The following is a 26,727-nucleotide window of genomic DNA, read 5'->3' on the forward strand; positions in this document are numbered from 1 at the left end:
AATGCATGTTCCTCAAGGCCTTCTTACTAGGGGCAGAGTGGCAAAGACCCAAATCCCAGACTTAATCCACTGAGGTTTATCCTGACTCAGCCTTTTCTGAGCCACATAGCTTTGAATGGGTTACTTGTATCAGCAATGACCTAATACAGCGACCAGTAATAGAAACCTCCAAATAAGATCAAAGTATACTTCTCTCCCATGTAAAAGCAGTTGAGAGGGAGGGGAAAAGCCTTGGGTGGCTCCTTTCAAGCTCTCGTCTCCCCCATTCCTAGAGTGTAGCCCTCATCTTCATGTTCCAAGGTGACGGCCAGCCTTCACATCCATACTCCAAGCTGCAGGGTGGAGAAAGTGAGGAAGGGCACTCTCTCCCTTTTTTAAATTTGTGTGAGGGTTTTTAAAATTGGTTTCAGAGAGAGGAAGGGAAAGGGAGAGAAAGAGAAAGAAAGAAAGAAAGAAAGAGAAACATCAATGAGAGAGAAACATCAATCGCTTGCCTCCTGCGTGCCCCCTACTGGGAATCCAGCCTGCAACCCAGGCATATGCCTGACCAAGAATCTAATGGTGACCTGGTTCATGGGACTACACTCAGCCAACTGAGCCACCCCGGCTGGGCGGCACTCTCTCCCTTTTAAGGAGACTTCCTGGAAATGCCTTGTACACTTCTGCTTTCATCTCAGTGGCCAGAACTTAACAGTCATGGCTGTACCTATTTGCAAAGGAAGCTGGCAAGTGTAATATTTTAGTCAGATAGTGTTATGCCACCTAAAAATCCGTTTCTGTCATTTGAGAAAGGTTAGCATGGTTGCTGAGGCTCTACCAGATAACCTCTGTGAGCCTTAGTTCCTTTTCTTTTCTTTTTTTCTTTTTTTAAAATATATTTTATTGATTTTTTACAGAGAGGAAGGGAGAGAGATAGAGAGTTAGAAACATCGATGAGAGAGAAACATCGATCAGCTGCCTCCTGCACATCTCCCACTGGGGATGTGCCCGCAACCCAGGTACATGCCCTTGACCGGAATCGAACCTGGGACCCTTCAGTCCGCAGGCCGACGCTCTATCCACTGAGCCAAACCGGTTTCGGCCTTAGTTCCTTTTCTGAAACATGGTGACGGTGACAGTTCCTTACAGATTTGTTGTAGGGGTTTAGTGAGATAATACATGTGAAGAACTTAGCATAGCACCTGACACAACGTAAGTGCTAAACAAATAATAGGTGTTAATATTGAGTGTCTGGCACCAAACTAAGCCCCTTTGTGTGTCATCTCATTGAATCTCCACAGCAACCTGGTGAGGTAGGAATTAGCTGCCCTGTTTCATAGATGAGAGCACTGAGATTCAGGGAAGTCGGGTGTTTGCTAGAGTTTACACCTGCGGAAGGGACAGAGCTTAGCCATGAATCTTATCGCTAGGGCAGTGGTTCTCAGCCTTGGCTGCACATTAGAATCACCTGGGAATCTCTTTAAAATCCTGACTTCTGGGCCTCATCCTCCGGAAATTCTGTTTCTTTGTTACTAATGTTATGGCCCCACCCCATAACAAAAAAACAATTTCCAGAGGATGAGGCCCAGAAATCAGGATTTTAAAAAAGATTCCCAGGTGCACTAACCGGTTTGGCTCAGTAGGTAGAGCATCGGCCTGCAGACTGAAGGGTCCCTGGTTTGATTCCGGTCAAGGGCATGTACCTTGGTTGCAGGCACATCCCCAGTGGGGAGTGTGCAGGAGGCAGCTGATCGATGTTTCTCTCTCATCAATGTTTCTAGCTCTTTATCCCTCTCCCTTCCTCTCTGTAAAAAATCAATAAAATATATTTTTTTAAAAAGATTCCCAGGTGATTCTAATGTGCAGCCAAGGTTGAGAACCACTGCTCTAGGATGTCAAAGCTTTCCCTTAACCAGGAGGCTACGCAGCCTCCTCGTGGAGGCTAAACCCCTCCCTGAGACCTGATGAAACGGTGGGGCCAAGAGGTATGAGGAGGTGCAAGCTGAACCCAAGGCCAGTGCTCCCTCTGCCTGCCCAGCCACCCACAGCGGGTACCCCCTGCCCAACGAGAAACAAGACAAGTGTCTAGGACAGAAGACCACTGTAGGCATTTATTGTAACAAGACCTACAAACTTGGGGTTGGAAGATTAAGGTCTCCAATTCACTGCATAAGGGGCCAAGCCCCTTTTCCCTGTGAGCCTCAATTTCTCCATCTGCAAAATGGAGAGAATGCTGCTGAACCCTCTCTCTTTGGGGTGCGAGTATGTATAAATGAGCTATGCTGCTCACCTCTTAGTGTGTTTCTCAGTCTGTTAGAACATTTTTACTACTGGAGTAGGACGGGCAAAGGAATGAAAAAGGAAAGGAAAGTCTACGGACAGGGGTAGTGTCCAGGCACGAGTTTCCCAGCATGCCCTCCCCACGCGGTGCTCACACGCAGCATCTAACTACCTCGCCAGCAAGCCCTGGGCTGGACTGGCCCAGGCGAGTGAGGGGCTGCGGCTGGTGATTTATCGTTTTTTCGTCAGACTTTGACCTTAATTTCTTCTGTCGTTGTGGGGCTGTAAAATTCATTAGGGACCCTCAGGCGGAGTGATGAAGATGTCAGGTGGGCAATCATGTGGGTATTTAATCTATCAGATGTGTGGCTTGCCATTTAGGGAGACAACAAGAGAATGTGGAATCAATACGGTTCATTAGTGAGTAGCACGTACCAGGCCAATCAGTGCCCTCCAATGGCAGCAAGCGTGGGGGGGCGGGGGGGCACCTGGGCTCCAAGTCACTTTGGAGTGAGGACATGTCCTGGCTCCTGGGTAGGACTAGCCCACACGCAGGGACCTCTGCCACCTTCCCGATAGACCTGGAGCTGCCGGTTACATCCCACGGGGACGGGGGAGAAGAGGGAGGGCGGCAGACTCAGGGTGGTGAGATCCAGTATTGGGGGAGGCGGTCCCAGCGTGGTTTGGCTGCACCCCCAGGGGGTTGATTGGGCTGCCTTGTCCTCCTCCTTCCACCTCCTCCTCGCATAAGGTCCCACTTAACTGAGCCTCAGCCACGGTGTCTGTCCCCACGCCTCTCTGCACCCTCCCTTTCCCCTCTCCTCTGCTGCCGCGTAATCCCAGCTTGATAGCTGCCCAGAGAGGCCCGAGTCCTCCTGATTGTGTCTCATTCACGGCCAGCCGGCCACCCTCCCTCCTCCTGCGTCCTGGGAAAATGCTTTCTGCATCCCGGTTGGTTTTCTTTGTCTGATGGTCAGATGTGATTTTTTTTAAGTCACTCAGTTGAGTCTTCCTCAAACCCAAGAGCATGAGAGGATGGACAGTGTTGCGAAAGGGCAAGGAGTGGGATTGTTGGTTTTTTTTCCTCTTTGCTTTGTGTGTGTGTGAGTGTCAGACAGACTGAGTGTGGACCCTGCGCCACGTGCAGCTGTGAGGCAGGGGAATACTGCCTGGCTCAGCGTGTGCCGGTGGCCGGCCAGAGGCCTGGTGTGAGGTGTGGCTCCCGGGCAAGCAGGCCCTGAGACCAGGCTTCTGGGGCAGGTGGGGTACTTGGAAAGTGACTCCAGGAAACTCAGGTGGGAGTGGGAAGTGAGACAAGGTCATGGAGGGGGCGTTGTGAAGCCCGTTACCACCAGGGGGCACTACTGGAGCTCGGTCCACTGGGAGAAGTCGGGGAGAGGCTGTGCCCCAGGCATCCCACCTCAGGACGAGCCAGCCACCCACTCCCAGCCCCCAGGGAGTGAGGGCGGCTTCCAGGGACATGGACACCCCATCACGCCACCTGCTTCCTTGAGAAAAAAGCCCGAGGCTGAGAGAGGCACAGGTGGCCCTGGCGGGTGGCGGTGAGCTCGAGGCTTCCTCTGGTCGGCACTTTCCGCACCCAGGAGGCGGGCGGGGGTGGCATTGGTGCTCATCTCCTGGAGCGGGAGCGGAGATGCAATGCGCTCACCCACAGAGATTGTCAGAACAGTGCCCGCAACCCCGCGAGGACTAAGCTGTTGTTACTGGCTTTGCATTATCCCATCTGTGAAATGGGACTGTGAACCTGACTTCGTGGCTGTCTTAGGACAACTTAGGGACAGATCACTGTGTCAGGTTCCTCACACAGGGCCAGGCCCAAGGTGCCGCTCAGCAAGGCGGTGGCCTGTTATCCCCGTTGTCACTGCTCCTGCAGGTTCTCTCTCTCTCTCTCTCTCTCTCTCTCTCTCTCTCTCTCTCTCTCTCTCTCTCACACACACACACACACACACACACACACCACGCACACACCCTCCTCCTCCTCCCACTCCTCTCAGCAGGGGGCCAGGAGACAACTAGGCAGCTGCCGGCCACCCTGACAGCCTTTGACGTCCCGTAATTGCTTTCCCACAACGACTTCTTTAAGCACAGCGCTGCTGGCCAGAGCAATTTGCTCCCCATCTATTTTTATTTCCAGGTTTTAAAATAAAATAAAGAGAAACAAAAGGCAGTGGCGGAACCCAAGGACAACCACCGTGGCTGCAATAACAAACAAGCTGGGGCCACACACCTTGAGAGCACCTGTCAGCCGCATTGGGATTCGAATCCCTCCTCTCCCCTCCGCAGGACTGACACATTAATATGTGGGCTCAGGCCTGGCTCCTGCCAGAGGGCCCTCCTGCAGGCTCAGTGCCTCACCCCCTTCCTCCCACCTAGCGGTGGCTGGGGATCTGCAGAGGGACAAAGAAAGCAGTTAGAGCTGGGAGTGGGAATACTAATACTAGCTTCACTCAGAAATGTGGACCTTGTGCCAGGCCTTGGTCTAAAGCAGCGGTCACCAACCTTGCACCTCGGGGACCACCAGTGGTTGGCAGACGCCGGTTGGCGACTGCTGGTCTAAAGCACCTCACATGTAGGACCTTAGTCCTCAGCCATCCCAGCGAGTCAGGTAGCGCTGTCAGCCCATTTTACGGAGGAGGAAACTGAGGCTTACAGTGGATGTTACTGTGGTTATTCCTTCTCCTCTTCATTTGGTCTCTTCTCTCTCTTCCTCCTCCTCTCCCCTCCTTCCTTCTTCCTTTTCCTTCTCTTTATCTCTTCCTCCCTCTTCCCTTCCCTTCCCACTCTTTTTGCTCTCTCTTCCTCTCTTTCTCCTGTGGTTCCACCCCCGCCCCCACCCCCATCATCCTCCTCCTGCTGTCCTTCCCTCCCTAGAAGTCCATCTATTCAGGATTTGCAGTCGGCTTGTCACTGGTAGAAAGGACCTCATAAGTCATCATATATCATCTCCTCATTCATTCCTTCAGCCCCTGAATGAATGTCGAAAGCCTCCAGCACTGGGATCCATGGGGGACAAGCCAGACTCAGTTCCTGCCCTCATAAAGCTTACATTCTAGTGGAAGGAGAAGAGCGAGTAACATTCGCCCAGATGCTCCTGCCCAAACCATGCTCTCCTCCCAGCCACCTGCATCCACCAGCAGCTGCAGCACGTCCCCGGCCACCCTGTCCAAGCCCCCATCGCTTCACCACGGCCTATGCAGCTGCAGTGACCACCTCAGCTCCTAGTTCCTGTTCTGTCCCAGGAGTCTGTTATCCCAGCAGCAGAGCTTGCTTTTACAAATGCAAATACATTGACAAATGTCAAGGAATTCCTGTCTGCTGAGACTCCAGGGCGGGCAGGAGCCTGCCTGGGGAGATCGGGAAGAGCATTCCTGGCAGAGGGAACCTCAAGTGCGGGAAGAGCAAGCTTGGCCTGTTAGGAACCTGAGGACTGAAGGAGGAAGCAGGGTAATGAGCAGCGGGTTAGCAGAGGAGGTCGAGGCTGCAGAGGCTGGCCCACATCAGGCCTCAGGGGCCGTGGCAGGCAGCTGGGATGTTGACTTAAATTCTCTGGGAGCTTTCTAAGCTGGTGAGTGGTGTCTTGTGCTGTCAGGCTCTCCCTCTGGCTGTGGTGGAGGATGGGAGGTTGGTGCCAGGGCCGAGGCAGGCAGACCCAGGCCAGTCAGAAGGCTGTGCCACCCTCAGGCCCCCAGCCCAGTGTCTTACTCACAGTCCCACACTGGACGGTAGGGCAGATGCTGGATCAGAACCCAGACCTCCGTGTCCCATTTCGGGAGTATTTTCATGACTCTGCACTTAGCCACAAGTCTTTTTTGAGAACCTTCCTGCCTGGTCTGATACGGTGTATCCCCACGCACACCCCTCCCCCAAGCACTTCCCTAGCCCTCAGGAACAGAGTCCAGCAGGAATAGTAAAGAGGCTTTTTTTTAAAAGATGCTCTGGACACTTTGTTTTTATTAAAGTATAGTTGACATGCCGTGTTGTATTAGTTCCAGGCGTACAGCATAGCGATTCCGCATTTATATTCCTTATTATGTGATCACCATGGTGAGTGTAGTAGCCATCTGTCACTGTTCATAGTTATGATGATACTATTGACTATTTTCTCTTTGCTGTAGATTATTTCCCTATGGCTTTTTTTTTTTCTAACTGGAAGTTTATACCTCTAATTCCCCTTCATCTTTTTCACCCAGCCCCCCTACACCCGTCCCCTCTGGCACTATTGGTGGAACTGTAAATTGGTGCAGCTCTGATGGAAAACAGTGTGGCGATTCCTCAAAAAAACAGAACCACCATACCTGCAACCCAGAAATTAGTCCCATGGGTTTAGTCTCTGCATCTATAAGTCTGTTTTATTTGTTCATTTGTGTTGTTTTTTAGATTTCACACATGTAAGTGAAATCATATGGCTCTTGTCTTTCTCTGTCTGACTTATTTCACTTAACATAGTACCCTCTACGTCTCTCCTTGTTGTTACAAACAGCAAGATTTCCTTCTTTCTGGTTGTTGAGTAGTATTCCACTGCATATATGTACCTCATCTTCTCTCTCCACTCCTCTGCTGATGGACACCTAGGTTGCTTCCATATCTTGGCTATTGTAGATAATGCTGCAGTGAACATAGGGGTACATGTATCTTTTCGAATGAGTGTTGTTGTTTTCGTTAGATAAATACCCAGAAGTGGAATTGCTGGGTTGTACGTATGGTAGTTCTGTTTGTGTTTTTTTTTTTTTTTGAGGAATCGCCACACTGTTTTCCATCGGAGCTGCACCAATCTGCATCCCCACCAACAGTGCAGGAGGATTCCCTTTTCTCCACGTCCTCGCCCGCACTTGTCATCTTTGTTGACTTTTTGACAATAGCCCTTTTGACAGGTGTGCGGTGATATCTCACTGTGGTTTTGATTTGCACTTCCCTGATGATTAGTGACGGTGAGCATCTTTCCATATGCCCGCTGGCCATCTCTATGTCCTCTTTGTAGAAGTGTCTGTCCGGATCCTCTGCCCATTTTTTTCATTGGCACGTATAGCAACAAGGCTTTGGCACGAGTTCCCTGCGGTTGGTTGTTGATTGCGGAGAAGACAGGCTTGAGAGAGAGCCTGAGGCCTTCTCTGTACCCAGTACCACAATTGATTAGTAATGTCTGCCACGGGCATGGTGTCCATCCTGGGTCCACAATGGAACACGAGGGAGGAAGACCCCTTCTGTTTCTCTGCAGCCCCCACCAGCTGGACCCCCGCCCTCCCCTAACTGCCCTCCCCCCACTCAGCTGCTCCACTTTATCATGTGCCCAGAGCCTCCGGCCCCTCCGTCCTTGGCAGCGCCCTCTGTCCTAAGGCCTTCTGCATGCCGGGCTCTCCTGAACGCACCTTTCTTCCTGAGCCCCCCAGCCTCCCCACATTCTCTCCTGCGTGCTGTCGCTCACTTCCTGGTACCCTGCCCACCAGAACACTCACCCTCTCGTCGCCTACAAAGGATATCACCATCACTGCCTCCCCTCCTCCTCATTGTGTGACCACCCCCCCTGGCCCAGGGACCCACAAGCAGTAGCTTCCAGCCGAACTTACCTCTGCCCCTAACACCGACCATGCCCTCACCCATCATCCCTGGCTGCCTTCTCAGATTAGACATGACAGGGGAAACTGAGTCACCAAGCATCTTCCCAGAAGTGCAGGGCAGACTACATGATATTTCCCAGCCATGAGCTTTTACCTCCTATCCCCGAGAAAAGCGGAAATCTTCATCCACTGCACATGGGAGGAAGTGTGGGAACGGGAGAGGACCAGGCTTCAGGGGCCTAATCAGGACGAATGGACATCACCCCAGCTTCTGGCTTCCGAGTTCCTCCAGCAGAGTCCCTCCCACCTCCCACCTCCCACCTCCCGCCTCCCACAGGCCACCTCAGTCCCCTGAGTTTGCAGGAGCGCACTTACTCTCACGCAGTTTAAGGAGTTACTTGGAGGAGCTCAGCAGATGATGAATGTGCAAAGCGTTACCAGCAAAGCACCGGTGCTCCATGGAGCTGTTTAAAAATGCATTCTCCCATGTAAATTTCTGCTCCATCAATCCTTATGACATGTCAAACATTGCTATTGTTTCCTGAACAAATTGTACCGCGTGCCCTTCTCTGCAGAGCCGTGCATGGGAGCAGAACTGCTCACCGCGCCCGCAGCTGCCTGCATTGCTGGGACCCAGGGCTGCTGGGGAGGCAGCTGGGCCCGCCTTGCTTCAGAGCAGAAGCCCCGGGCAGGGTGTCCGGGCGAGTGTGCGTGACAAGGGCTCTGGTGGGGAGTGATTGAGTGTGTGCCTGCCAGTTGCCAGCCTGCAGGGAGAGGCACACAGGTGGCCGGGGCGGGGATGTGGAGGAGCCACAGGGGCCGAGATGGGGGCTGGGGTTGCTTGAGATGGAGGGAGGTGTGTCTGTGTGTGGTGTGTAGCAGGATGGGGTCTACCCGAGCCAGACACCGAAAGTGGAAGAGAAGGTTTCTGTAACAATATGTGGAAACAGGGAGGTATTGGGGGCTGCCTGAGACAGAGAGAGGAAGAGAGAAAATGTGTGCTATGTGTGTGCATGTATGTGTACATGTAGAGAGAGAGGTAGGGAAGTGTGAGGACATGGGAAGAAAGAAGACAAGCTATAAAGAAGGGTAGAGGACGTTTAAAACCGTGAGAGAGGAGGGCGTCTGTCCCAGGGAAGGATCCGCGAGATCAGAGAGCAGCGGGGTCCGTGCGCCAGGGTTGGAGAGAGATGTGGGAGAAGGCCAGAGCAGGCGGGAGTCAGGTGGGCGGATAAGGCCCAACCTCGCAGATGGGCACCTGCAAGGCCATGATGAGGGACAGCTGTGAGGTGCAGGGTTACATGGGGGCAGTGTGGGGGCAAGGCAGGCACGCTGTAAGGGCACCCTTGGTCCAAGGCAGGCACCCTGTAAGGGCGCCCTTGGTCCAAGGCAGGCACCCTATAAGGGTGCCCTTGGTCCAGGGAAGAGGGTGAGAGAGTGGCCATTCATTGTGAAAACAGAGGGGCTCTTGGGAAGGGACCAAGAGACAAGAGGACCTGACCACTGTTGAAATGAGGGCTCCCTGGGAGTAGGCATGAGTTATCAGGATGGGCATCAGAGGGCAGGGAGCTGGGCTGGGCAGAGAGCCCTGGCATACAAGTTAAAGGGAGAGCTACATCCAGAGGGTGCTGGGTGACACACCTCCCTCCATCTCAAACAACCCCAGCCCCCTGGCTGGGTCAGGAGGGCACCCACAGTCAGCCAGGCTGCCCTAGCCTTCACCAGGTGACAGCCGCCCTGGTCTAGGCCCTGAGCCTAGAATGGGGGCCCTTCTTTGAGGACCAAGGGTCTTGGCTAAGGGCCTGCATCCAGGGAAACCACAGCCAGAGACCCCTGCCCCCTCTGCAGTTGGGCACGGGTGTCACTGGAGCCCACCCTCGTTGTGCAGAGTCTGGGAGAAGAGCCACTCTGGCAAGAAGACTGCCTGTGGGGGTGCATCTGGCTTCTACAGGGTGAGGGCAGTGACCTGGTAGGAGCACCCTGGGTCCCATGGCTGAGCTCTCCTACTGGAGAGGGATGCCTCAAGCCCCGCCCACCCACAGGAAGCAGGAGGAGGGGATGGTAATGAGCACCCTCTTGCAGTAGGTATGTTGAGCTCACATCCCGGCCCTGTGGCTGTTTGACCTTGGGCAGGTTGATTGACCTCTCTGAGCCTCATTCCTCTCTATCTGTAAAATGGGGATGGTATTCGTACAGAAGGCTGTTGGGAAGATGACATGGAATAAAACATGAGAAATGCTGGGCACAACGCCTGGCACATAGTGTGTGCTCAAAGGGAAACGGCAGGGGGCACCGTGGTGCCCCTCCCCATCTGACAGCCAGGGGAATGGTGAGCATTTATGACTCAGGCCTGGCCATTCTGGGGATTTGACTAGTCCCCCACTGCAGGTTCACCTTGTCTTCACCTTTGGAATTTCCCCCCCGTGTGTATTTATTTTTTTCCTTTTTGTCAGCAGAAGAAAATTACAGTTCTGCCAGCATTGTCCATCACAGAAATAAGCACTTGCCGATGCAATTATAAAGGCCCAAATGAGGGAATTAGTTTTGCTGGTAATGCCAGTGTTGGGAAGAATCAGAAAAGACGCCTTATCAATCAGGCCCTGGGCAGCAGCCAGTCCTGGACCCCTCTCCCAGGTGCTGACCACGGGGACAGATGCTGACCTGCTGGCCCGTTGTGCTGGGCTGCAGACACATCCACTAGGGCAGGCTGTCGGTGGCGGGGGGGGGGAGGGGAGCAGAGACATTCTGAGCCCCTTCCAGGCCTCGGGAGCTGCAGGAGGCCAGCTCTTACCAAAAGCTACCTGGGCTTCTCGGTGTCCAGCCAGTGGCTGGGCAGTAGACCCAAATACACTTGACCGAGAGGAGCTCTTATCCAGGACTGACCCATCTCAACCAGCAGCCCAGGCCCCTGCCAGCCCATTTTCTGCTTTATTTTTCTCAGATCCTATCATTGTCTGTCTGAAATGGTTATTTAGTTACTTCTCTCCTCCATTGTCTCCCTTTCCGATTGTAAGTCACCTTCCGGCAAGAGCGTTATCATGCTCATGGCTGTGACTTCAGTGCCTGGCACAGTTGCTGGCACATCAGAGAAGCTCAGGAAATACTTGCTGAATATGAGACTGAGGGAGAGTCTGGCCCCTGTCTTCCTGAAAGTTTTCCCCATGGGGTTCCAGTACCCTCCACCTGCCCCCCCGGACCCACCCTGCCCTTCTCACCCACTCTGCTTGTGCCCCATAGGCGACTGCCTGGGCCGTTCGGTGAGTCCCTGCCCTCCTCTGCCGCGAAGGTTTGGCCAGAAGGGAGCTTGGAGGGGAGCTTGAGCCTTGGGGACCTGTTGGAGAGGCTTTGCGAACCCCAGCCACGCGTCCTGGGCAGCAGAGCAGCCCCACTCTGGCTGCTCAGCGCCCACCGTGGTGTCTGCTGATAGGGGCTCAGCCGCCAGGAGGAAAATCAGGCTGGCGCTCCCTGGCTGACCACGGAAATTCCAGGTCTTACTGGATTTGGCAAAGATTTTGAGCCCAGTGCCTGAGCCCTGTGCCGGGCACCAGGGAGGATACAAAAAGGAGTTAGGTATGGGCTTCTCTGCAAGGGGAGGGGACAGCATACACAGGCAGCTTTCAGGAATAGCAGATCGTGCTGCGTGTTCCAGAACGGGTACTGCGAGGGGCTCAGCGTGAGAACAGTGAGCCGTCAGGCGCTTGCACAGCCTTTGGGGGTGGGGGATGGGGGGCGGAGCTTGGACAGCAGTTACGGGATGGAGGGATGGCGCAACCAGGCAGTGAGAGAAGAGTCCGGGTGCATCGGGAGACGTGAGCGCAAGACCACCAGGCCAGTGGCTGTGCCGCGCCTGGACACCAGGGACCAGGCTGGGATTGACTCCGCAGCAGGGGGGCACTGGAGGTTTTAGCTATTGGTTTTGACTTCGCGCCCTGGGCCGCCTCTGAGAGTCTCAGCAAGTAGTGTGACATACCAGTGTGCGACCGTGGGTGAGACTCCGGCCCTGGGAGGGCAGTGGCGGGCACAGAGGCACCAGCGGGAGGGCCTGCAGCCGCTTGCTTGAGGTGCTCACCTGCACCTGGTCTGTCATTTCTCAGTGTTGCCGGGTACAGTCTGGGAGCCACCCAGCCTGCCAGCTGGCCCCCCCATCCCCTACCCCGGGTGCCATCTGACTGGCCTGCGAGAGCCTGGAGGCCACGCTGCCAGGAGATGGACTGCTCATCCTGGAACATGACAGGAGGGCAGAGGTGTTCATGACGCGGGAAGGACCTCTGTTCTCTATGCACAGGCCTCTGGCCACTCCTCAGACCCTCCTTTCTGAAGTGGGCACGAGGGCCACTGTCTGTCTGGCACTTGACTTGTCTGTTGGTCTTTCCGTTGCTCAGGCCTATAGCCAGCCTTGGGAAGGAGATTGTTTTAAAAAATGCCATGGCACCTGCGTGCGGCTGGGGTGGAGCCTGTCACTGGCCCCGACAGCGCCCTCTGCTGGACCGGCTGGCATTGCAGAGCTGCTGAGGCCTCTGCCATGGGACTGCCTGGGGCTGTCTATCCCACAGTGCTGGTTGGTTACAGCGGTTCTCAACCTGTGGGTCGCGACCCCTTTGGGGGTGGAACGACCCTTTCACAGGGGTCGCCTAAGACCATCGGAAAACACATATATAATTACATATTGGTTTTGTGATTAATCACTATGCCTTCATTATGTTCAGTTTGTAACAATGAAAATACATCCTGCATATCAGATATTTACATGATGATTCATAACAGGAGCAAAATCACAGTTATGAAGTAGCAACGCAAATAATTTTATGGTTGGGGGTCACCACAACATGAGGAACTGTATTGAAGGGTCGCGGCATTAGGAAGGTTGAGAACCACTGATTTAAGACAAAGAGTGTGGAGGCCAGCTCTGCACTTGCCTATCAGTCGTGAGATTTGGGCAAGTTACTTAACATCATCTTTGGTTCGTCTGTGGGTTAAAGGCAGAGAGCAGGCGTTATAATGGTGCCTCCTCATGGTGGTGTGGTCCAAACTGAAATGTACACACTGATACTGTTAGGTGGGTGCGGGTGCCAATGTGGTGACAGAGGACAGCTACCAGGAGCTTTCCTGAGCTGCTTTTATGTCCAGGCCCCCTGACCCCACCCTGCCCCACTCTCAGGGAGCCACCGCTTAGGGTGAGAAACACATCAGCGCACAGCTTCAGCTCCTGCGTGCAGTCAGGGCTGGGAATATTGCAGAGCCCGAAGCCAACCTTGGGGCGGGGAAGACAGGAGCGGGGAAGCCAGGCGGAGGGAGGAAGCAGCCTACGCTGATGGGGCAGATCCAGACAGGTGCCAGGGCCAGTCAGGTCCAGCCTGGGTCCGAGAGGAGGCTGGAGCCCGCAGCAAAGGCTGGAGTACGGGGCTGGAAGGCAGGCAGAAGAGGAGGGGCTGCCCCCTGAGGGCACCAGGGGTTGGATTTGCTGCCTCCTCCCGGGCACAGGGAGCAGGGACCCTCACCCGGCCCCACTGCAGCCTGGCACTGGCCCTGGGGAGGCCCTCTCTGCTGGCTGCCCCCACCCTGGCAGGGGCACAGATGCAGTTTTCCATCTTATTATTCTGCTTCATGCATTTGAAAAATGAAAGTTCTCCCTCTCCCCTTCACCACGCATACATATTTCATACGGTCATTAGACAGTGGCACTAAAGGACTCACAAATCTTCCTGGTCAGCATGGGCGGCCTGGGCGGGCGGCAAGAGGCCCCCAGGGAAAGGGGTCATTGTGCGAGCCATTGTGCCCGGCCCACCTGGGGGGTGCAGGGGGCAGGAGAATGGCAGCTCTATCTGTCCCCAGGGGCTCAACACTGCATCTCCCTCCGCCTCAGCTGCTCCAGGCGCCAGGGTGAAGGGTACTGTACAAGGGGACCTCGGGGTCCTACCCACCCTGGCAGTCCAAGTGCAAGTCTGGAGGCACCCAGGGTCCCTGTGTGGCTTTCAGGTGCCCCAGGCACCTCTACCTCCCCGATCCCCTTCCTGCTTCCGGGCCACTCTCCCTGCCTTTCCCCGGCCCCGTCTCTTCACCCTTCCTGCTCCATGCCTCTCTCTCCCTTTGAAGCCTCTCTCCTCCGTGTCTTTGCCCCCATCTCTCCACCAGCTCCCTCCCCCTCACCCCTCGCTTCTTACTCGTATTTAATCATCCATTTCCCAGCATCGCGAAGCGCTGCTATGTGCAGGCATCGTCCGAGCCGGAAGGTGAGCCTGGCAGCTGTGGCCCTGACCTCATGGCCACAGACACTTTCCTTTGACAAACGAGGATGCTGAGGCCTCTGGGGTTGCTGTTTGATCACACGGTGACCTGGGCTGTTGACACTGGCCTGGAACAGGGCTCTCTGCACATTGACCCCTCGGCGTGGGCTCGATGGCAGCTGGCCAGCTGTTCCCCAGGCCGAGCTGCAGTGATTCTGGTCTAATAATACCAAACAGGGTGAGGTTATATGTCAGTGGGATGGAAGGGAACACGGGCTCCTCACCCACCCACCCCCACCGCCCCTCCAGTCCCTGGAAGCGGGGGAGAGAGGCCGGCTGTTGGGAGGGGCTTTGGTCTCCTCTCCCCTGGGAGAACCAGTGCCTCTGCTTCTGAGGGCCAGAAGCAGTAACACAGACTCAGAGCACGGCAAGGCGGCCCTGGGTGCAAATCCTTGCTCTGCTCCCTTTTATAGCTGTGAAGCCTTGGGTGAGCCATTTGCCTTCTCTGTGCCTCGGTTTCCCTGTCTCTAATAGGATTGTCATGAAGAGGTTTACTCTGGGCCTCACTGGGGCCTAGGCCTCAGTGTTGTGATCTGTGAGATGGGTGGAAATGTCTGTCTTCCTCATCACGTTGTGAGGATAAACATGGATGGTCTTTGAAAATGTAAAAGGTATCATAGCACAGGCTGGCGGGGTCACCATTCTCGCTCTTGTCATCAGCATGAGGCGTGCCTCTCTCCCTCCAGGCTCTTTCCACTACTTGTGATAGAAAGCTGTTGGATTAGCCTGGGTAAAACAGGTCTTGTTGGACTCACAGACCAAACTGCGGTGGGAAGGGATGTAACCCCCAGGACCCGAGAAGTACCAGGACCCAGCCCCTGTCTTCCAGCTCTCCCCTGGGGGCACCTTCATCCTCCCCAACCACCCAACCGCCCCCAGTTCACTCTGGTCCAGCTTCACTGCTATGAGGGAAAACTTCTACCCCTGGCAACCATTTAAAGAATCCCAGGGAAGGATTCTGATTGGCCAGCTGCAGTCGGGGGCCACTCCCAGCCCAGTCCTGTGGTCATGGGCAGAGCAGGCAGCTCCCACTCAGACCACTTGTTCAGGCAGAGAGAGGCGCCAGAGAAGATGGGTGGGGAGAAAAGAGGGTGTTTGCAGTGGAAGAGGTTGCCAGTCAGATGACAGTCTGCCCTGTGCGTGCGATGGATTATTCCTGGGGTTCAAGGAGGGGCACCAGAAATGCCCTTGAGGTGCCTCTTTCACTGGGCAGCGCATCTGACTTGGCATCTTTAGAGACAGGAGAAAAACTGGAGAATCCAGCAGATGCTGACAACCCCCCCCCCCCCCGTGCCCCCTTCATTTGTGATATTTCTCAAACTGACAGGTCATGACACCAAGCCCCTGAGATCTGCAAAGAATAAGCCTGCCCGGCCTGACATGAGGCAGGAGGGGTGGTTTCCCGAAGTTAGGGTTTCGGTAAAAGATGGAGCTTCCAGAACCCCGCTCTCCCGTATACATTTAAATAGCTGTTTGTGACTGGGGCAACCATGTTGACCTTCGTGGCTCTAGAAAGCTTGGTGTGGGCCAGAGGAGTCGTGCGGGAGGACCAAGGCTGGCCGTGGACAGCTCCTGGTGGGGCCGGGGCCTCAGCCGGGCCTGGCAGTGACGACTTGTTCTCACCTTTGCAGGCAACGGACAATGACGTGGGCACCTTCGGGGAAGTCAGCTACTTCTTCAGCGATGACCCGGACCGGTGAGACCCTGCCCGCTCCTTCCCGGTGGCCTCTGCCACTCCTGTGATGGGAAACTTCTCAGTGCCGGGAGAGGCTATGACCATGGCTCGAGCCCTGGGCTGGGAGCGGGAACCCAAGGGCCCTGCTGCTAGTTGGACCCTGATGCGGTACAGTCTTGCTCAAGTCGCTGAGGTCTCCGGGGCGGTTTCTCTGACCCTCAAAAGACAGCGTTTCCAGGCAGTTTCGAAGCTCATGAGAGCACAGCGGCAGCGGCAGCCAGCGCTTTCGAGGCCCTCGCCGTGTGCCAGGGATTTTGCCAAGTGCTTCGCATGCGTCTTCAGATGTAACTCTCCAGACGGAATGCTGGAGCTCAGTGCTCGGCACTCCTGTCATCCTACTTCACGGATGAGAACCCGCAGCCCAGAGAGGCTAAGTCACTTGCTCAGAGTCTGCAGCTCGGCCAGCACACGGCACGTAGGGCCAGGCCTCGCGTGTGGTCTCACCACAGAGGCACAGCCTCCGGGGGCAGGGGGAGGGCATATGCTGCAGCCATTAGGCAGGCGCCCGCCTCACCGCCCGACCCACGCCAGCCTCGCCCTGCCACCCGCCATGCTTCTGGGCATCTCTCTCTCTCTTGTCTGTGGTTATGCTGAGCCGGGAGCAGCTCTCGTTTTTAACGTGATCGAGAGCCAAGTTGAATTCAGAGGGCAGGTCTGCTTCTGAAGCCGAAGAGTCTGATGTATCGGGAAGCCCAACAGGATGAGGGCAGCGCTGGCTGTCAGCCTGGATTACGGGCCCGACGGTAAATGACCAGGAAGAGACAGATTATTGGGTGCATTCCGGCCGTTCTCTGCCGCGGAGATGGGGCCTCAAAACGGGAGGAAGGAATGAGCAGCGGGACCGGCGCACAGGGCACCCAGTCCCTCAGGAATCTGTGTTCAGGGGGCCTTGTCCTGGTCATCTTGGGTGTCCTCATCGCCTCCTATCTTCTGGGCCAGGGCTTCCCTGGTCTCTGAGCCAGGATCTTCCAGGCCTGGTGGCTGGCAGCCGTGGAACAGGTCAGGGCACACAAATGTCAGCTGACGACTCACGGGGGCACCTGAGGGGGTGTTGAGAGGAGCCAGGTAGACCTTGCTCCTCCCCAGGAGATGTTTGTGAGGCTCAGTCCCTTGAGCAGAAGACGAGGGTAACTCCTGAGAGAGGACCAAACTCACTATCCTGGCTGGGTGTTTAAAACATTTTGGTTCAGCACCCTCTGGATGGCAAAATTTGTTTTATTGCCCAGATATGTGTGTGTTTTTATTGAGATATAATTGACATAAGTATGGTATTTGTTTCAGGTGCACAGCATAATGATTTATACTTGTGTGTGTTGTGAAATGGTCACCACAATAAGTCTAGTTCACATTTGTCAACATGTATAGTTACCCATTTTTTTCTTGAGGTGAGAACTTTTAAGATCTCTCTTAGCAACATTGGAATATGCAATACATTATTAGCTATAGTCTTTGCATATACATTACTGTACATTGCATCCCCATGTTTATTTATTTTGACAGTGGTTCGGTTTTATCCTTCTGCGTGTGGCTGTCCAGTTTCCCCAACACCATTTATTGAAGAGACTACCCTTTCTTCATTGTGCATTCTTGGCTTCTTTGTCATAAGTTAATTGACCACGTATGTGTGGGTTTATTTCTAGACTCTATTCTGTTCCATTGATCTACGTGTCTGTTTTATGCCAATATCATACTGTACTGATTACTATGGCTTTGTAATATAGTTTGAACTCAGGGAGCATGATGCCTCCAGCTTCGTTGTTCTTTCTCAAGATTGCTTTGGTTGTTTGAGGTCTTTTGTGGTTCCATTAAAATTTTAGGATTATTTGTTATATTTCTGTGGAACATGCCATTGGAATTTTGAGAGAGATTGCATTGAATCTGTAGGTTGCTTTGGATAATATGGACATTTTAATAATATTAATTCTTCCAATCCATGAGCACAGAATAGCTTTCCATTTCTTTGCCATCTTCAGTGTCTTTAATAGCTTTCCATTTCTTTGTCGTCTTCAGTGTCTTTAATCGGTATCTTATAGTTTTCAGTGTATAGACTTTCACTTCCTTGGTTAAATTTATTCCGAGGTATCTTATTTTATGCAATTGTAAATGGGATTGTTTTCTTAATTTCTCTTTTTGACAGTTCCTTATTTGTGTATAGAAATGCAAAAGATTTTTATATATTGATTTTGTATCCTGCAACTTTACTGAATTCATTTATTAGTTCCAATAGTTTTTTGGTGGAATCTTTAGTGCTTTCTATATATGGTACCACATCTTCTGCAAATAGTGACAGTTTTACTTTTTCCTTTCTGATTTGGATACCTTTTTCTTTCTTGCCTAATTGCTGTGGCTAGGACTTTCAAAACTAAGTTGAATAAAAGTGGTAAGAGTAGGTATCTTTGTCTTGTTCCTTATCTTAGAGGAAAAGCTTTCAGATTTTTACCATTAAGTATGATGTTAGCTGTGGGCTTGTCATCTGTGGCTTTATTATATTGAGATACATTCCCTCTGTACCCAGTTTGTTGAAAGTTTTTTTTATAATAAAAGGATCTTGAATTTTGTCAAATGCTTTTTCTGCATCAATTGAGATGATCATATGATTTTACCCTTTAATGTTGTATCCTGTTAATGAATATCACACCCATGATCTGTGGGTATCACATTCTCATATCTCTGAAGGAAATCCTACATGATCATGGTGTGTGATCCCTTTAATTGAATTGGGTTGGCTAATATTTCGTTGAGGATTTTTGCATCTATGTTCCTCAGGAATATTGGCCTGTAACTTATTTTTCAGTTAGTGTCCTTGTCTGGTTTTGGTATCAGGTTAATGCTGGCCTTATAAATGAGTTTTTAAGTATTCCCTTCTCTTCTGTTTTTGGAAGGGTTTGAGAAGGATTGGTATTAATTCATCTCTGAGTGTTTGGTAGAATGTATCAGTGAAGCTGTCTGGTCCTTGACTTTTGTTTGTTGAGAGATTTGTGATTACTGATTCGATTTCATTAGTAGTTATTTTTTCAGATTTTCTGTTTCTTTTTTGTTTCTTTTTTTATAGATTTTCTGTTTCTTGATTCAGTCTTGGTAGATTGTATGTATCTAGGAATTTATCCATTTCTTCTAGATTGTCCAATAATTATGTAATTATTCATACTGGTCTCTTACGACCCTTTGTATTTGTGTGGTGTCAGTTACAAGAACCTCTGCCCATTACAGTTCTCCACATCTGACTGTCCGGGAGGCAGAAAGTCGTTTGCAGCAAAGGAGGGTCATTCTTCCTGAGCTTCCTCTTTGAGTAAATCCACCTACTCCTGCCCTTTCTGTACCTGACACGTCACCTCCCAGGTGGTCCTGACTCCTGCCCACCGCCTCCCACCCGACTCCCCATTACAAATAGATGCTCTACTTATTGAGGGCACGTTAAAAAGGCGATTTCAGACTTCAGTTATCTGTGTCTGTTTATCGCCTCGGGCGAGGACAGGCTGGTAAGTGCAGGCCCTATCTACAAGCTGCTTTACACCAAGCTGTTCTCTCACCCTCCTTCCTGCCTGGCCCAGGTTCTCTCTGGACAAGGACACGGGACTTATCATGCTGATCGCCAAGCTGGACTATGAGCTCATCCAGCGCTTCACCTTGACCGTCATCGCCCGGGATGGGGGCGGGGAGGAGACCACAGGCCGGGTCCGGATCAACGTGTTGGACGTCAACGACAATGTGCCCACCTTCCAGAAGGATGCCTACGTGGGCGCCCTGCGAGAGAATGAGCCTTCCGTCACACAGCTGGTGCGGCTCCGGGTAAGGCGCCAGGATTTCCTGCAGTCCGGCCATTCATCTTATCCTCTGCCCGTACCTTCTTCTTGGCGATTCCCCTGGGAAGCCACTGCGAGAGCTGCTAACCTCCATCACAAAGAAGTCTACCGGATTTGGGGGTCACGTTCTTGGTCTGTGTGAGGACGTCCCCTCGTGTCCTTGGTTACCAGTGCAGCTAGTGTCTGCCTCAGCTTAGATTTCAGGTCACCATTCAGCAAAAGGCCGCCCCCTTCATCTCCCTTGGCAAGTGCGAGCAGTTTCTTGCGTGAGGACCCCCATCCATGCCCTTTAGAGGCTGCTGAGAATCAGGAAGCGCTGTAGCTGGCAGGAACCAGAGGCCCCGGGCACAGCCACCTCACAGGAAGGGAGCAGGTGGGAAGAGAGCTCCAGAAGGCACAGTGAATTAGCAGAGGAGTAGAGGCCAGACTAGAGCTCAGGACTCTACACTCCAGGTGTCCTCCTGCAGCGCGTCCCCAGCAGGCTCCAGCGACCTCTGCCCGTGAGGCTGCTCGGTGTCCTCACGCCCCTTCCTCCCTCTGTCCACCCAGAGTGACAGGACCAGGGCCTCCACTTAGAACTTGTTTCTGAAACGAGGGGGAGGAGGTGGGCAAGGAGCACACAGAAGGCAGGACCATGTGCCCACCCAGCATGGGCCATGCTCCCTGTGGGGCCCTGCTCCCTCCGCCCTCCCCACTCCGCTCCTGTTGTGCCCAGGGTGGCGGGCCACCCTTAGGCTCTCTTCTGTCAGACATCGGGAAAGCAGCTGCTCATCAGCCACCCCAGGAGACAGTCCAGGGGGAGAAGGATCTGACCCCATCCCAAGTGCCTTCTCCCCTCCTTGCATTCATGCACCATGCATTTATTAGATACCTACTGTGTGCAAACACCATGCTGGACTCTAGGTATGCAGCTGCAATCAAGAAACACAGGTTCCTGCTCACCAGGAGCTAAAAGTCTGAACAGGCAGGCAGAAATTATACAAGAAGTCGGGGGAACCGACGGGGTGCACAGCACAGGGCCCTAACCCAGTCTCGAGGTCAGGGAAGGCCTCCGTGGGTGGGATGTGCAAGCTGGGACGGAATGGGCTGGAGGTGGTCCTGCCAGGTGTGGTTGAGACCCACTCCGTCCCCTGGGTGAGGCCTGGACTTGCCCACTTCTCCCGAGGCCTCCAGCCTGCCCTCCAGATTCCCCAGGATAGCTCCTCACTCAACATGAGACGTGTCTGCTGGGCGCCAGACAGCAGCCTCCAGCTGCAAGGCCAGGAGGGTCTGATCACCCAGAAAGGGGGCGCTGAGAGGGACCAGCCCTCCTCCCACCCACCCTCCTCTGGCTCACAGGGCTCTGTCCATCCTCTTCCTTCCAGGCAACAGATGAAGACTCCCCTCCCAACAACCAGATTACCTACAGCATCGTCAATGCCTCCGCCTTCGGCAGCTACTTTGACATCAGCGTGTATGAAGGCTATGCAGGTACGGGGGGCAGGACTGGGGGTCCGGCCAGGAGGAGGGCTGGCAGGTGGGAGCTGGGTTGTGCACTCACACCTGCCTCAGAAGGGGGCTCTCTGACTCTCAGACATGCCGGAGCATTCGGGGAGCTTCCCCGTAGCTCCTGCTGGCTGGAGCAGCACGGGCATGCGGCCACCCATCCATGGGTCAAGATCTCTGTCTCAGACGGGCCAGGTTTTTCTCGGGGTCATAGGCCCAGGGCCAGCCAGGCGGCTGATGTTCCCACAATCTGAGGAGTCCCTATATCTCCTCAAGGCTGTCCGGGTAGACCTGTGGGATGGAGATTCGTTAGTCAAGCTTCCCCATCCTGTGGGCTTTCTGCGACTGCCCACACCCCTCTGAGGACCCTGCCTGGCCCAAGCACAGTTCCACACTTTGGACCCTGCCCTGCCTGCCCGCTGTGAGTCCTGATCCCAAAGGCTGTGAAAGGAATAGCAGCAGCAACTTCAAGCTCCACGATCCCATGGGGCCACCTCTTTTTTTTTTCAGATGAAGCAACTGGGACACAGAGACAGGGAGCCACTTGCCCAAGGCCACACAGCAAAGCTGTCCAGGAGGCCCTGTGGTCTAGCTCTTGGTTGCCTCTCCAGCCTTGTCTTCGGGCACTTCCCCTCCCATCACCAGAACCCGGCAGCTCGGAACCCTCTCTCTGAGCTCTCCTCTGACAGTGGCCACTGCCTTGTCTTTGCCGTGTCTCTCCCATTGCCCGGCCTCCCTTCCCCGCTGGCTGCTCTAAGGGCTCCTGTGGACATCCCCTCTCTGAAAAGCGTCCCTAATGCCTGAAGCTGGGCTCGCTGCCCCCAAGGCAGAAGGGACGCTCATTGGATGACTCTGCGTCCAGTGCTCACTCCTAGCACCACACCGCAGGGTCAGAGAAATGCAGGCGCAGAAATCACAGCCCTGGCTGCAGAGGCTGCCGCCTGACGCTCTCTGTCAAGTCGGTGCCCCTTTAAGAAACGTGACAGTGCCATGCCTCTGCCCACCCTCTCACCTCCCCTTCCCCTTGGCTGGAAGGACCTCCCTTAGGTTTTATATGACTAGAGCAATAATTTGATTTCTGTTTTCCAAATAGAAAGTGGCAATTTAATATTGTTGCAGTGCCTTTGCAGATTACCCATGCCCCCACTCCCGAGCCAATTTGCCTTCCCATCCAAAACCGAGCATCAGTGGGTTCACGCCAAAGGGGACTTGTGGTGAGAGTTCAGGCTGTGCAGGGTGGGGATGTGTGAGGTCTTAGCGCCCCCTCCCCCAGATCCTGCCTCTCCACCTCTGTCCACCTCTGGCGTTAGGGGTCTTCACCCACCTTCTAGCAGAGTCTGCGGAGGGTAAATTCTGCAGTGCCATACACTGAGCGTCCCCCAAGGGGTCTACAGACACTGAGCGTCCCCCAGGGGGTCTGCAGACACTGAGTGTCCCCCAGGGGGTCTACAGACACTGAGCGTCCCCCAGGGGGTCTGCAGACACTGAATGTCCCCCAGGGGGCCTACAGACACTGAGTGTCCCCCAGGGGGTCTACAGACAGAGTGTCCCCCAAGGGGTCTACAGACACTGAGCGTCCCCCAGGGGGTCTGCAGACACTGAGCGTCCCCCAGGGGGTCTGCAGACACTGAGCGTCCCCCAGGGGGTCTGCAGACACTGAGCGTCCCCCAGGGGGTCTGCAGACACTGAGCGTCCTCCAGGGGGTCTACAGACAGAGTGTCCCCCAGGGGGTCTACAGACACTGAGCGTCCCCCAGGGGGTCTACAGACAGAGTGTCCCCCAGGGGGTCTACAGACACTGAGCGTCCCCCAGGGGGTCTACAGACACTGAGCGTCCCCCAGGGGGTCTACAGACACTGAGCGTCCCCCAGGGGGTCTACAGACACTGAGCATCCCCCAGGGGGTCTACAGACACTGAGCGTCCCCCCGGGGGTCTACAGACACTGAGCGTCCCCCAGGGGGTCTACAGACACTGAGCGTCCCCCAGGGGGTCTGCAGACACTGAGCGTCCCCCAGGGGGTCTGCAGACACTGAGCATCCCCGACACTGAGCGTCCCCCAGGGGGTCTGCAGACACTGAGCGTCCCCCAGGGGGTCTGCAGACACTGAGCGTCCCCCAGGGGGTCTGCAGACACTGAGCGTCCCCCAGGGGGTCTGCAGACACTGAGCGTCCCCCAGGGGGTCTACAGACAGAGTGTCCCCCAAGGGGGTCTACAGACACTGAGCGTCCCCCAGGGGGTCTACAGACACTGAGTGTCCCCCAAGGGGTCTACATAGTGCCCAGAGCGGCTATTGGAGAGGCATGAAGAGCCTGTATGGTAAAGAGAGGAGGGAGGGAGAGAAGAGAAATGGAGAGAAAGGCAATGAGAGGAAAAGATAAGGAGCTGCCACCTATACCCCACTACCTACTCCACCCCCGACACTGGGCAGTAAAGCCCGTTATCTGGAGGGTATCAGGAGCAGTAATAAGGACAGGACTAAAGAGCTTGGGCATGACCTTGTCCTCCAGACAAGTGCCAGATGAGTGGGTGAGACAGACAGAAAGACAAGTAGGAATGACACTTTCTTGGAAAGAGCCTGGACTCTGGATTCAGACAAACCTCGGCTCAAATTCTGACTCTATTTAGTTCCTAGCTGTGTGTTTCTGGGCAAGTTACTAAACCTCTCTGAGCTTGGATCCTTCATCTGTAAAGCGGGGCGTACATTACCACCAGAGTAGCCATACCTGGTGGCCTCACATGGGGCCTGCCATATATCAGGCAGTCAGTTCATCTAAGTCAACACCATGAGGCTCCAGGAGTTCATGCCAGCTGTCCCCTCCTGCCCCGAGGGAAGCCCTGGCTGGATGGGTACTGAAGGCTGCTTACAGGGGTCCTGGGGCCCTGTTCCTGTCATTTCAGTGATCAGTGTGAGCCGCCCCCTGGATTACGAGCAGATACCCAATGGACTGATTTATCTGACGGTCATGGCCAAGGATGCTGGCAACCCCCCTCTGAACAGCACTGTCCCTGTCACCATCGAGGTGTTTGTAAGTACCCAGGGGCGCTGGCCTTGCCCTCCAGGGTAAAGGGTGGTGAGGGCTTCCCAGGGTGCCAGGGACCCCTCCTGAGCCCTGTGTCCCCAAGTCCTTGACTGTCCCCACAGCTCAGGGGCTTACCTGGCAGACCATCCCAAAGGCTGTCCTAGCAAACCTGCCAGCCTGGCCAGGGAGGTCCGGGGTCTCAGGACACCCTGTCAGGGGAACAGGAGCTGGAGGAAGTGCCATGGGATCCCCCACCTACAGCTACATTCTGTGAAGTTCAAGGGAATCCCTGAAGGCCATCTCCTCTCCTGTCTCTCTCTCCCTGTCTTTCTTTTCACTTCCTTTTTCCGCCCCTCTGAAGATCTAAAGGGGCCTGAAAGCAAACCACAGCTTGTCTGACATGGACATCACGCACACCTTAGTGGGTTTAGTGTCTGAAGTGATCAGTCTCTGAATCCGTCTCCGCACTGGCTCATTGGCCCTGTGCAGCCCCCAGCCTCCAGGGGATGAGATGGTGGTGACGATAGGCCTTCCCTCCACCCCACCCCCCGAGACCCTCCAGCACTGCACACGCACAAGCCTGCCCCCATCTCACAGAGGCGGCTGCCTGCAGGGGAGGGCGAACATGTTGATGGAAGAGTTAGTACGTTACCGATTCCAGGAGAATGAGATCAGATTGTCAGGTTATGAGATACGCTGTGATTTGACATATGCTCAGGAAGACACCTCGCCCAGAGCTGGCTTGCTGGATGACCTCCCGGTCCCAGCTGGCTTTGCCAGCAGCCCCTGGTGCTGCCCTGCCCCTAGCTTCGTCCTCGCAACTGAGGCTGAGGCTCCAGGGCCAGCCGCCAAGTGCAAAGGTCCTCATCTGGGCAGGGGACCCCACTTGCTTACGAAATAGGATGGGGCTGGCCGTGACAGAAAAGCCAAGAGTGGGTGCATGGAGCAGGGTTGAGGGGCAGCATGGGAGGGTGAGGCAGTGCAGAACCGGGTGCAGCAGAGGGAAGGGCAGAGAGTCTGGGGCCTTATCTCTGGCACATCGGGCTGCAGGAGTGGCAGGGAGGACGGGAAGAGATCCCCAGGAGCCTAAACACCTGCCCGTTGAAGCTGCAACCCCCCACCTGAAATGCCAAGGCTTATACCAGCCAACTAGAATGATGCCCTGCCCGTCAGAACCACGTCCTGGTACTCTTTTTAAAATTGTGTTTTTCAATTACACTTGACATACAATATTATATACGTTTTAGGTATGCAACATGGCGACTAGAAGTGCACAACTGCTAATACACAGCTTGCAAAGTGGTTACCCCAAGTCTAGTACCCACCTGACACCGGACATAATTGTTACCGTGTTATTGGCTATATTCCCTCAGAGCTGTCCTGAGGGTCAGAAGGGGCTCCACACTCTCCTTCCAGGGCTTCCCTGGCCCCCCACCCCCCACCCCACCCCCGGCAGGAGGAGGGTCTGGCAACAGAGGCAGGGGCCACCCTGGCTGTGCGTGAACATCGTCTCTCAAGCAGGACTTTGGGATGTGTAGTCACTGAGTCTAAGGATCATACTTGAAAAGGTCACCGCCTTTGGGTTAATTTTGCACGTGGGTGGTTTTTAAGTAGCTGTCACTCGTCTGAGCTGCCGTCTCCCTCCACCAGGCCGTGGATGGCAGCACTGACTGCACAGGTTGGGGGTGGGGAAAGGCAGATCCCAATGACAAGGTTCTGAAAGGAGGAGGGGCGGGTGAGAGGGGCCAGGTGACTCCTTTTCATCCACTGCTTGTTGGTTTTTAATAAAGAAGTCAAACTCGGTTTGTAGATTTCCCATTAGGGGACAATAAGCTTTTGTAGAGGGAGCCGCTGAATTAGAACTAATAGCGAATGCAGCACCAGGATCCGGAGAAATATCACCGCTAATAAGTTTCTGCCTCATGCTCTGTCACTGACATTCTCAGCGCTGCTTCGTGCAGCCAAGCAGAAGGCTTAAATAGACACACATATGGGGCACCCGTGCCGCGCCAGGGGACACCGGGCATGCTGTGGAGGCTTTGGATGTGTGGCGAGGCCTCCCACAGCCAGTCCGCTGAGACTGGGGCGGCGGGGGCAGATCAGCACCAGCCAGGGTGCAGCCCAGAGCCAGGGCCGCACCGGCAGAGAAGCGCGTCCCTGTCCGGGCACCCACAGTCCCGGTAGGATGGGGTTCTCTGAAGTCCCGAGGGGCGGACGGCCCCATATCATGCCTCCCTCACGTTCACGTTTGGTCAGCCAGAAGTGCTTCCGGCTAAGGGGGTTTACTGAGGAGTCTCCCTCGTCGGAGCTCCCAGTTCTGGGTACGTGAGGCCCTTGGGGCCGGCATCATGCAGGGCTCGTGGGGAAAGCGGGGAAGGCCCTGAGTCGGGGGGTGGGGGGCAGCAAGGCTTCCCCCAAGATGGGAACAGGGGCCAGTTCTTGTTGAGTGACGGCGAAAAGCAGGGGGTGAGGGAGAGAGTCTTAAAGGGTAGGAATGTCTCCCTGATGGTGGAGGGAGATGGCGCGTGGAGGAGCGGGAGACAGGCTGCACCGGCCCCACCACTG

At 54.5% G+C, this 26,727-nt stretch overlaps 1 protein-coding gene across 3 annotated transcripts in view; it reads left to right on the forward strand.

The window, feature by feature from the left end:
* CDH23 (cadherin related 23) overlaps positions 1-26,727 on the forward strand; it is a 359,086-nt gene that overhangs the window by 210,845 nt on the left and 121,514 nt on the right. For all 3 annotated transcript variants that reach the window (XM_036337001.1, XM_036337002.1, XM_036337003.1), the window contains exons 13-16: positions 15,751-15,815; positions 19,406-19,643; positions 21,022-21,127; positions 24,041-24,168. In XM_036337001.1, coding sequence (XP_036192894.1) covers positions 15,751-15,815; positions 19,406-19,643; positions 21,022-21,127; positions 24,041-24,168 — 537 coding nt within the window. The remainder of the gene's footprint in view (positions 1-15,750; positions 15,816-19,405; positions 19,644-21,021; positions 21,128-24,040; positions 24,169-26,727) is intronic.

The sequence above is a fragment of the Myotis myotis genome, unplaced genomic scaffold (genome assembly GCF_014108235.1).
Source record: "Myotis myotis isolate mMyoMyo1 unplaced genomic scaffold, mMyoMyo1.p scaffold_m19_p_15, whole genome shotgun sequence".
NCBI lineage: Eukaryota > Metazoa > Chordata > Mammalia > Chiroptera > Vespertilionidae > Myotis > Myotis myotis.